Here is a 12259-nt window from a genome sequence, read left to right on the forward strand (position 1 = left end):
TTTTCTGGGGCGCCTGCAAAGGACGGATCTGTGGGTGGAACGAACTGAAAACGGATCCAGTGACTCATCCCGTTCTCGCACATTCTAGCACGTCGCATTCTAGGTCAGCAGGGTTTAGGTTTTAAGAGCATGACTTGATACCTGACTCCTGAGTCCAAGTGGGACATTTAGACTTCGGGAGCCCTTTCGGAAAATACGAAAGCAGTTGTTGCAGCAACAAAAACCCTTTCTAGGGCAGGGCTTCCTAATTTCAGCACGTTCTTAATTTCATTAACGTTTTGGGTCAGATAATTCTTTGTCGTGGGGGACTGTCCCTTACAGAACGTTCAGCCGCATCCCTGGTGTACCACGAGTGCTAGTATTAACAGCAGCACCCCTAGTACCCACTGAGTTGTGACATCCAAGAATATATCCAGATATTGCCAAATGTCCCCTGAGGGGCATATCACTCCTTGTTGAGAACAGTTTTTCTAGAGAAACATTGGACACCTGTGTTTCGGGAGGCCATTTTCTTCTCCCTTCCCTGTCACCTCAGTGACCTTGGAGAAAAGTTTATTTCTGCTTGCTTTAATAACCATTCAAATCGGAATGCTGGGGTGTTTTCAATATTTTTTTTCTGCTTGAGACAACTTTGGTTTCTCTTTGTAGCTAACCTTTGGCCCATTCTCCATCCTCCCCTCATCCTCTTCTTACTTTTTCTTTCTCATGTCCTCCTCTCCCTCCCCTGCCTCTGCAGTCAGAGTTGTTTTTCTCTGTACCTTTTGGATTCTGAAAAAAGCTATGTCACAAAGCTGGTGACTCAGCCTTTAAACAACATGAATCACAAGGCTTGCAGCAGGGTAACAGCCAAAAGCAAACAGGGTGTGGTTGAAAGCCAGGCCTGGTCACCTCAGAAAGAATCTCAGAATCTCAGCTTTTTTTATTCCTTTCAAAACTCCTTCCCGAAACTTAGGGGAAAAACAAAAAACAAAAACTTTGCAGAAATGTGTATTGGAAATCACTGGAGTATCCCGCCAAGCCTGGAAAATGACACTTTTATCATTTAATTTTCCAGCAACACAGGAATTCATTCTCTTTAAAATGTTAAAAATTAGAGATGTCAAAGTCTATTTGAACAACGCACAGAACTTGCATTTTCATAAATACAAACGTGTTACCATAGAAAATATATAGCAGGTTCATTTTGCTTTGATGCATATTTTAAGTGACATTTAAATAACGTAATGTTCACAACTTAAGAATTTAGCCTTTTCTGGCCGGGCGTGGTGGCTCACGCCTGTAATCCAAGCACTTTGGAGGCCCAGGCAGGCGGATCACCTGAGGTCGGGAGTTCAAGACCCGCCTGACCAACATGGTGAAACCCCGTCTTTAAAAAAAAAAAAAAAAAAAAAAAAGAATCTAGCCTTTTCCTAATGGCAAAACATTTTCAGGTAGTAACCTCTTTTACTTTTTTTTGAAGGCTACAAGGTAGAAATCAAAGTAGCCTCCCTACCTCTAATACATTGTAGAAACAGAGACTATTTCTAGAAGAGTCCAGAAGGAACAGTGGCTGGGAAATTGAGGGCATGAGGGGGACTTTTCATGGCACACTTAAAAAAAGATCTATTTAAAAAAACTCACCATGTTCTTATATTTTAAAACATTTTAAAAATATGCCGAAGAAATGACACACAAGGATCACAAAATAGGTTGTGGTAAAACTTTAAAAAGCTGTCTGGTGATTCTTTTCTCCCACTTCTTTTATCAAAATAGATTTGCCCTGTACGGTTACATTTCATATTTGACATACTTACTTTTCTTCTCTCCCCGCCCCGAAATAGGGCTGGGATTTTACTCCTATTATTTATTTATTTATTTATTTATTTTTATGGAGATAGGGTTTCACCATGTTGGTCAAGCTGGTCTTGAACTCCTGACCTCAGGTGATCCACCCGCCTCGGCCTCTCAAAGTGCTGGGATTACAGGCTTGAGCCACCACGCCCGGCCTTCCTGTCTTTTAAAATCTCCGGATTAAAAATGGGTCTGAGGCCGAGGCAGGTAGATCACGAGGTCAAGAGATCAAGACCATCCTGGTCAACATAGTGAAACCCCGTCTCTACTAAAAATACAAAAAATTAGTTGGGCATGGTGGCGCGTGCCTGTAATCCAAGCTACTCAGGAGGCTGAGGCAGGAGAATTGCCTGATCCCAGGAGGCGGAGGTTGCGGTGAGCCGAGATCACGCTATTGCACTCCAGCCTGGGTAACAAGAGCGAAACGCGGTCTCAAAAAAAAAAAAAATAAATAAATAAAAAATAAAAAATGGGTCTGATTGTTGAATGGATCCTGATTACAATAATCGTACCCACTGAAACGCGAGAAATTTCCATGCCTCCCTGTTGCCACCAAGTAGGACCTTTCCATACCCGGCCCTCAGAATGTGCAGGAAGGTGAAAGAACACTCTAGAAAGATGTCGTTGGCTCAGCCTTGGGTTCCAGCTCAGATAGTTTTAAAAAGCTGTGTGGGGTTTCCGCCTCTCTTTTCTAAATTTAACCTGGACACCCAGATCCTCTGCAGTGTCTCCCCTGGAAAGTTCTCGAGCGTTCCCTAGCTTTGGGGCCGCGCCCGCCCAGAGATCTGCCGAGTCATCGTCCTTGTCCCGCGGCCCGCAGCGGGGGATGGGGGCGGCCCCAGGGAGCCCCCGCGACGAGGCTGGGAGTGAGGAAGGTTGAGGGGGGCTGAGCAAGACAAGCCCAGTCATTAATTATCTCAAACGTGACCCAAAATAAAGACCCGTCCGTCTCGCAGGGTGGGCCAGGGCAGGTCGCGCGGGAGGGGAGGGACACCCCGACTCTGCGGGAGGCGCTCAGTTCGCGCCCCACGTCCACCGAACGCGAGCTGGCGACCCGAGGCGACCGCCGGGCCTGAGAGGAGGGGGTACAGGGCCACAGCTGAGGAACGCAGGCCGCCCACCGGCTCCAGGTGCCGCGGTTCCGCGCCGGGTTTTGGCGCCTCCCACGGGCGGCCCCCCACCCCCCCAACACACGGCGAGCGCCGCTACGTCATAATCGCAGTGCGCAGCGAGCGCCTTGATCCCTCCGCCCGGCCTCTCAGGACGGCGGCCCGCTGCCCACCAGACTCGGCCCAGAGCCCCAGTCTCAGCAGGAGGACATTTTAGGACGGGACCTGGGTGATTCTAGGGAACTGGTTTTCTTTTCGGAGAGCGGAAGAGGCGGGGAAAAGTAGTCCCTTCTCGGCGATTCTGCGGAGGGATCTCCTTGGGGCGGTGAAGTCCGATGACTATATAAAGACGCGCCGGGTGTGGTGCAGCTAGTTCCGTCGCAGCCGGGAGTGCAGTTGTGGTTGTCTTCTGACAGTTGCTGTCGTCGCCGCTTGGTGAGCAGTGGGGTTCTGGGAGGGCTGGGGCTTTCGTGGCCGTTCGGCCGCGAGGTGGGATGGAGGCAGGTCGCTGCTGCGGGTCGAGCGACTGCGGAGGGCTGTCGGCTGTGTCTGCGAGAAAGGTGGCCCTGAGGTAGGGGGAACGCGGCAAAATGGCGGCTGTTCCGAGCGCTGACTGGAAGACTCCTGTGAGGTCTTTGAAACAGGGTTGAGGGACATGGACCCAAGGCCTTGAGGTCTTCGCTAACGGGAGAAAGCTCTGATTCTGGTGGGGTGGGCTGGGCTGGGGCACCATTTGGGGACCCTGACGTGAAGTTTGTGATTGACTGGAGAACTCGCCTTGTCCGTTGCGGGGGTGGCAATTACGGCGTTGCCGCGTGGCAGTGCACCAGCACTGTGGGGAGAGCGCGCCTTCTGTGGTGACGTCACCCGTTCTGTCGGCTCATAATGCAGGGTGGGGCCACCTGCCGGTAGGTGTACGGTAGGCTCTTCTCCGTCGCAGGACGCAGGGTTCGGGCCTAGGGTAGGACCTCCTGAATCGGCAGGCGCCAGACCTCTGGAGAGGGAAGAATAAGCGAGGCGTCAGTGTCTTTGGTCAGTTTTACGTACCCACCGTCGTAAGTAGTTGAAGCCTGGGTTTTGAAAACTGGGGCTGGCGAGTGTGTTTTGTGAAGTAAGGCAAGTTTTAAATTGTAATTATTTGGGTCAATGTGGCATACAACTTAAGGAAAGCTAATAAATTGCTAAATCCTGGTGGGTTTTGGCTTTTTTTGTTAAAACAGACAATGCAGATCTTCGTGAAGACTCTGACCGGCAAGACCATCACCCTCGAGGTCGAGCCCAGTGACACCATTGAGAACGTCAAGGCCAAGATCCAAGACAAGGAAGGCATCCCTCCTGACCAGCAGAGGTTGATCTTTGCTGGGAAACAGCTGGAAGATGGGCGCACCCTGTCTGACTACAACATCCAGAAAGAGTCCACCCTTCACCTGGTCCTCCGTCTCCGAGGTGGGATGCAGATCTTCGTGAAGACCCTGACCGGTAAGACCATCACCCTCGAGGTCGAGCCCAGTGACACCATTGAGAATGTCAAGGCCAAGATCCAAGACAAGGAAGGCATCCCTCCTGACCAGCAGAGATTGATCTTTGCCGGAAAGCAGCTGGAAGATGGGCGCACCCTGTCTGACTACAACATCCAGAAAGAGTCCACTCTGCACCTGGTCCTCCGTCTCCGAGGTGGGATGCAGATCTTCGTGAAGACCCTGACCGGTAAGACCATCACCCTTGAGGTCGAGCCCAGTGACACCATTGAGAATGTCAAGGCAAAGATCCAGGACAAGGAAGGCATCCCTCCTGACCAGCAGAGATTGATCTTTGCCGGAAAGCAGCTGGAAGATGGGCGCACCCTGTCTGACTACAACATCCAGAAAGAGTCCACTCTGCACCTGGTCCTCCGTCTCAGAGGTGGGATGCAGATCTTCGTGAAGACCCTGACCGGTAAGACCATCACCCTTGAGGTTGAGCCCAGTGACACCATTGAGAATGTCAAGGCAAAGATCCAGGACAAGGAAGGCATCCCTCCTGACCAGCAGAGATTGATCTTTGCTGGGAAACAGCTGGAAGATGGGCGCACCTTGTCTGATTACAACATCCAGAAAGAGTCCACCCTTCACCTGGTCCTCCGTCTCCGAGGTGGGATGCAGATCTTCGTGAAGACCCTGACCGGTAAGACCATCACCCTCGAGGTCGAGCCCAGTGACACCATTGAGAATGTCAAGGCAAAGATCCAGGACAAGGAAGGCATCCCTCCTGACCAGCAGAGATTGATCTTTGCCGGAAAGCAGCTGGAAGATGGGCGCACCCTGTCTGACTACAACATCCAGAAAGAGTCCACTCTGCACCTGGTCCTCCGTCTCAGAGGTGGGATGCAGATCTTCGTGAAGACCCTGACCGGTAAGACCATCACCCTTGAGGTTGAGCCCAGTGACACCATTGAGAATGTCAAGGCAAAGATCCAGGACAAGGAAGGCATCCCTCCTGACCAGCAGAGATTGATCTTTGCTGGGAAACAGCTGGAAGATGGGCGCACCTTGTCTGATTACAACATCCAGAAAGAGTCCACCCTTCACCTGGTCCTCCGTCTCCGAGGTGGGATGCAGATCTTCGTGAAGACCCTGACCGGTAAGACCATCACCCTCGAGGTCGAGCCCAGTGACACCATTGAGAATGTCAAGGCCAAGATCCAAGACAAGGAAGGCATCCCTCCTGACCAGCAGAGGTTGATCTTTGCTGGGAAACAGCTGGAAGATGGGCGTACCCTATCTGACTACAACATCCAGAAAGAGTCCACTCTGCACTTGGTCCTGCGCTTGAGAGGGGGTGTCTAAGTTTCCCCTTTAAGGTTTCAACAAATCTCGTTGCACTTTTCTTTCAATAAAGTTGTTGCATTCCCAATTGGTGTGGGATTTTTTTTAAGTTAAGGTATTTTTGCATTAGACTGGGTGAAAGGGATCAAGGTTTCCAGTCCACAAATGTTCCTCTGGTACCATCAAATGTCAGTGAATGAGAGGGAGGTAGATTTACAGTATGAACTGTAGAAAGTGGGTGCAAATAAAACCTGGGTTCAAGACCAGCTTCGCCAACATGGTGAAACCCCGGCTCTACTAAAAATACAAAAAGTTGTGGCAGGTGCTTGTAATGCCAGCTACACTGGAGGCTGAGGCAGGAGAATCCCTTGAACCTAGGAGGCAGAGGTTGGCAGTGATTTGAGATCGCAGCACTGTACTCCCAACTGGGAGGACAGAGCAAGACTCTTAAGGTTATTGGGAGATATTTTTCAAGTTACTTCAAAAATACTGGTTGGGGGTGTATGAGTTAACAATGGGAGAATTACTGGAACACCAGGAAGGAGGAAGGAATATTAAAAGGTGGGAGTGATGAGAGGGTACCTGTGAAAGAATGCTTTTAAGTACATAGGGCTATATAAATGCATGCTGAGCTGCATAGACAGTCATGGGATCAAGTGATTTTAAAAGGATGTTGCAGGTAGAAAAAGGCATAGTTGTCAAGGTGTAGAACAATTAGTGGTTAGAGAATAAAAGCTATTCCTTAAAGCAATTTTTTGCTGAAATTGTCAAGATGGACTGGCATGTAACTAGTGGGTGAAGCAATTGACCTCTGGGTTTGTCTCAAGTGTATAGTAGCATTCACCCAATCAGATGGTACTAGTAAGGTGTTAATGTTGACTGGCACCAAAGGTGGAAGTTGCAGGGAAAGTGGTTTAATACAAGGGATGAACACCAGGCAGTAGGCACCCCAGAGGTCATCCAGAGGCTCATTAGAGGCCTTGGAAGGTTTTTCCCAAGGAGCGTCCCTCCTCTCCCCAGATTTTAGGGGGTTCATGAACGTGTGCTCTGGAAGAATTTCATGTTGGCTCCAGCAATTGTAAAGCACCTAAGGTGGCTTAAACCAGTTTTAGCTTTAGTTTTAGGGTTAATGGACTAAAATTTGAGAAATCCGCAAATCCATTGAGTTTTCATTGTGAGTACATCTAGTGTATGATTTCCATGACTTCCATGCAAGCGAGCATTTGAGTCAGGTTAACATGACAAGCCAACAAAACCACTGCTATTCAGGCAATCATTTCCAGTTAGTATGTGAGTCTATAATTTTAATGCCTATTAAAATCTGGGTGACCTTTGTGTAAGGAAAAAGTACCTTGAATAGTGTCTTGAAGATGTACACTTGGTGTCGGGCATTGCAAGGTTCATAAATCAGTGTCAAGTGCTTTTTGGGAACTTCAGAGCTACATCAAGTCAAGTGCAAGAAAGGCCGTGGCTGCTAACGATGTGGGATATGGGAACTGGGTCATATTTGTGTTACAGCATTTTGCAGAGCCAGCAGAATCTTGGCATGAGAGAGCGTTAGTCTATTTAATAAAGCTGTGTGTGTTGTAGAGGCAAGGATGCTAACTTGGAAACTCACTGAAGAACACTTGGCCTCTTGAACTACAAGTGCTTCCTATCAAGTTTAATGAGAAATTGCGAATTACAAGCATAGGTACTAGAAAAATTTTGAAAAGCAGTACAGAGCAACACAAGTATATTCATAAAATTAGTGATGTAGAAAGTGAAATTTCCATATGTGGTCACTCTGGGAAAAATTTTTTACATTTTTCAAAAATAGATTTCGGGCTGGGCGCAGTGGCTCATGTCTGTAATCCCAGCACTTTGGGAGCCTGAGGTGGGCAGATCACCTGAGGTTCCAAATTAAAGGGAGTTTGAGACCAGCCTGACCAATATGGCGAAACCCTGTCTCTACTAAATATACAAAAATTAGCTGGGCAGGATGGTGGGCACCTATAATCCCAGTTACTCCGGAGGCTGAGGCAGGAGAATTGCTTGAACCAGAGGTTGGAGGTTGCAGTGAGCAGAGATTGTGCCACTGTATTGCAGCCTGGATGACAGCAAGACTGTCTTAAAAAAAAAAAAAAATAGGGAGTTTTCCTTGTTGCCTAGGTTAGTCTGAAACTCCTGGCCTCACGCCAGGTCTCTTACTGTTTGGAATTACAGTGCATACTAATACACATTTTGTGTGTGTGTGCAGGTTTATAAAGTAAAGGTGATAGTAATCTAAGTTCCTACTCAATTTTACTTACCAGGGATAACTACTTTTTACAGGTTGATATTCTTTGGGACTTTTCCTCTGTGTAAAAATATACCATGTTTATTATGTACATATGTATGTACATACACAAATTGGATCATTCTAGTATGATGATTCTCAAGATTTTTTTGGGGAGGGGAAGCTAGGTAATTATGAATATCTTTCCACACTAGTGTATCTAGACCTACCTCATTCTTTTTAATAGTCTTGCTAGTATTCCATTGTCTGGAGGCCCTATGATTCACTTAGCCTGTCCACCAATATTTGTTTCCAGGTTTTTGCTTTTATAATGCTGCTGCAAAGTACATCCTCACACTTCTTCATTTTGTCTATTAGTTCTGTAAGATAGGTTATATAAAGTTGAAACTGCCAAATTAAAAGGATCACACTATCATGCTATTTTGTTTTCTAATTTTGATTTTTTAAAAATACAAAATGTGGGATTTTGAGAGGAGAAACTTGAAGACAAGGAGCATAATCTATTTTTATGACATCCTATTAAAAGCCTGCTTTACATAAAGGTTGTGAAAGAATAGCATAAATACAAGATTTGTATGTTAATTAGGTTCTTAGGTCTAATAAAATAATCAGCCTTAGCACTAATTTTTATAATTCATGATTATTATTGTCCCATATTTCTCAATTTTTAAATTAAAAAATCCTTAATGTGCATATTTTTGAATTGTTAATATAAATTTTTGAGGTGATGTCTTCATACGTGTTTCAACTACTTAAAAACTTTTAAACAGTATATAATAAAAAATCTTCCAGGCCAGACACAGTGACTCATACCTGTAATCCCAGCACTTTTCGAGGCCGAGGCGGGCGGATCACCTGAGGTCAGGAGTTTGAGACCAGCCTGGCCAACGTGTGTGTGTGTGTGTGTGTGTGTGTGTGTGTGTGTGTGTGTGTATCAGAACCTTGTCTCTACTACAAATACACAACTTAGCTGGGTGTGGTGATGCACACTTGTAGTCTTAGCTACTTGGGAGACTGAGACAGGAAAATGAGGTGGAGGTTACAATGGGCCAAGATTGTGCCACTGCATTCCAGCCTGGGTGACAGAGCAAGACCCCATCTCCAAAGAAAAAAAAAGTCTTCCATCCTTGTCTCCTATCCACCCCTTCCCCCTACCGCTTCCCCGCAGCATGTACTTTCAGACTTTATGCATATAAAATGAGTACTATAATTATATAAATACACATATACATATATAGATAATTCCCCTTCACAAGAAAGGTAGCACACTGGTCTGTACAGTCTGTCCTGCACTGTGCTATTATAGTTTTGACAGAGTTCTAACTTTCTGTTTTTTGATAACAGTCTTGTTCTGTCACCCAGGCTATAGAGGAGTGGCATAATCACAGCTCATTGCAGCCTTGCCCTCCTGGGCTCCAGCAATCCTCCTGCCTTGGCTTCCCAAAGTGCTGAGATTACAGGCCTGAGTCACTGAGCCCGGCCAGTCTGCCTTTCATTTTGTATAAAGAAAAAAGACCTTTTGTGTAATTTCCTCAAGAATAAAGAAAACCAAGAAAGCAACACAATCTCTAGTGAACATTTAGAAGGCCTTTCATCTAATAAATACAAGCATGTCAGGAACTATAGTGATACAACGACAACAGCAATGCTTCTGCCACCATGGCATCCTCAGTCTAGTTAAACGACAGAGATGTTAGACTAGTATAGTTTCACGAGATAATTGTTAAATCTTTTTAAAAAATTATTTTTTAAAAATTAGACAACACTTTATTCCATAAAATAGTTAAGTGTTCCCGATTGTTAAATTTTAAAGTATCCCAAAGTTTGGTTTCACACTCGAATGAATACTATGCGAGGATTCACTTACATAGATGTGGTTGCATGAGTCTTAAGAAAAAAATAGCATCGTTTGTATTTGTTTAAAGTAGTGTTCCTGCTGGGTGTGGTGGCTCACACCTGTAATCCCAGCACTTTGGGAGGCCAAGGTGGGTGAATCACGAGGTCAAGAGTTCAAGACCAGCCTGGCCAGCTTGACGAAACTCTGTCTCTACTAAAAATATAAAAAATTAGCTGGGCGTGGTGGCACACACCTGTAATCTCAGCTATTCAGAAGGCTGAGGCAGGAGAATCTCTTGAACCTGGGAGGCGGAGGTTTCAGTGAGCCGAGATGGCGCCCCTGCACTCCAGCCTGGGTGACAGAGTGAGACTCCATCTCAAAAAATAAAATAAAATATAAAACATAAAATAGTGTTCCTTTTATGCTTTGCCTGAAAGCACAACAAAACCCTTACCAAGATATTACAGTTGTGACTCCTATATAGGTATACTGCTTAGAGATTGGCAAGTGCCTTTTAATTAAAGGAGTCAGCCAGTTTAGTGTGCAGTGTTTATTTCTGCCGGAAGAGGGAGCTTCAGGGACGGACTTTGGCTTAGTCATGAAGCCTGCAGCACTCCCAAGCGGTTGTGGTTGACCAAGCAACGTATGCTTTTACCTCTCTACTTCAGAGGCTTGTTTACTCATCAGTAAGCGTTGATTTCCTGTCCCCTCAGATGCCTTTTACTTTCTTCTTTTTCTGCCTAGAATAAGCTGCTCTTCCAGTTCTGCAGCTGTGTTTCCACCCCCAGCTGGAATTTCTCCATAACACCCATTGTAGCTATCCTTCAATCCAGAGACTCTATTTGCTGTCATAGCCGGTCAGGTCTAACCCCTCAAAATGCTCTGTCCCCTTCTCCCCTTATGTGCTGGCCACTTCTTTTCCCCACATCCACTCTGCCATTTCCCACCCTTCAACTCAAGTTGTTCCCTGCCACCTCAACAAATTTAAGTCCCACCTAATGTCAAGGTCTAATTCAGATATTCCACAAAGCCTTCCTTGACTGCCCCAACTGAAGATTATCCATTTTCCTTAAAATCCCATTGACCTTCCTATTTTGTACAGAGGAAGACTCTGTCTAAAAACAAAACAAAAAGAATCAAATGGCTTGCTTCTGTTCCTTGATTTGCTAGTAAGCAAACATTACACCTGGCGACAGGAGCTGTGTGAGGCTGTCAGGTTGAATGGGAGCGGTTTGGGAACCTACCTGTGGATGGTCAGGAGAGGCTTTCGAAAAACAGACTATTTGTGTGAGACCTGGAAGATGGGCCTTAGCTTTGCAGAAGGTGGAGAAACAGGACACAGCACAGGAGCCCGGGGGCTGGAAGACGTGGGCGTCTTTGAGGAACAGAAAGGAGACCAGCATAACTGAGGTAGGAAAAGCAAGTGGAGAGGTGGGGCTGGAGTGCTTTCAACAAATACCAAATGCCTGGTCTGGAGTGGCGCCCAGGCATCAGCATTTTAAAAACTCTTCTAGTGAATCTGATGTGCAGCCAGGGCTGGGAACCACTGGCTTCAAGTGTTGCTACCAGTAAATGGGTGAGTAAATGGGTGAAATGCCTTTGAAATACTTTTTTTTTTTTTTTTTGACAGAGTCTCACTCTATTGCCTAAGCTGGAGTGCAGTGGCATGATCTTTGCTCACTGCAACCTCCACCTCACAGGTTCACGTGACTCTCATGCCTCAGCCCCCCAAGTAGCAGGGATTACAGGCACCTGTCACCACCTGCCTAGCTAATTTTTTTCCTTTTTTTGTTGTTGTTTTAGTAAAGACAAGGTCACACTATGTTATCCAGGTTGGTCTTGAACTCCCCACCTCAGGTGATCCACCAGCCTCAGCCTCCCAAAGTGTTGGGATTATAGGCGTGAGCCACTGTGACCAGCTGAGTAAATGGGTTAATTACCTTTAAACTGAATTAGTGCAAGGTAATTGTATTAAGGAAGAATGAGCTTCAAATACATTACAGAAAAATACAAAAATTAACTGGGAGTGGTGGTGCACATCTGTAGTCCCAGCTACTCAGGATACTGAGGTGGAAGGATCGTTTGAGCCTGGGAGGTGGAGGCTGCAGTGAGCCATGCTTACGCCATTGCACTCCAGCCTGGGTGGCACAGCAAGAAAAAAAGAAAGTTTCATTGCCGCTAGTTACTATTTGAGATCTTTTTTTTTTTTTTGAGATGGGTTTTTGCTCTTGTTGCCCAGGCTGGAGTGCAATGGCATGATCTTGGCTAACCTGCAACCTCTGCCTTCTGGGTTCAAACGATTCTCCTGCCTCAGCTTCCCGAGTAGCTGGGATTACAGGCATGCGCCACCACACCCGGCTAATTTTTTTTTTTATTTTTAATAGAGGTGGGGTGTGGGAAT

The 12259-nt window shown here is 46.3% G+C and overlaps 1 protein-coding gene across 1 annotated transcript; it reads left to right on the forward strand.

Moving 5' to 3' along the window:
* Window positions 1-3266: 3266 nt before the first annotated feature.
* Window positions 3267-5831, forward strand: UBC (ubiquitin C). Its single transcript, XM_064379583.1, has 2 exons — window positions 3267-3374; window positions 4160-5831. Exon 2 carries the CDS (start codon window positions 4163-4165, stop codon window positions 5762-5764), a length of 1602 nt encoding a protein of 533 aa, XP_064235653.1. The 5' UTR covers window positions 3267-3374; window positions 4160-4162; the 3' UTR covers window positions 5765-5831.
* The last annotated feature ends 6428 nt before the right edge of the window (window positions 5832-12259 follow it).

The sequence above is a fragment of the Aotus nancymaae genome, unplaced genomic scaffold (genome assembly GCF_030222135.1).
Source record: "Aotus nancymaae isolate 86718 unplaced genomic scaffold, 86718_ANA_hifiasm-v0.15.2.pri h1tg000021l, whole genome shotgun sequence".
Lineage (NCBI taxonomy): Eukaryota > Metazoa > Chordata > Mammalia > Primates > Aotidae > Aotus > Aotus nancymaae.

Bases quoted from the DNA above. Each gene is read 5' to 3' on its own strand.
- UBC (XM_064379583.1), top strand. From the start codon at position 4,163: ATGCAGATCTTCGTGAAGACTCTGACCGGCAAGACCATCACCCTCGAG.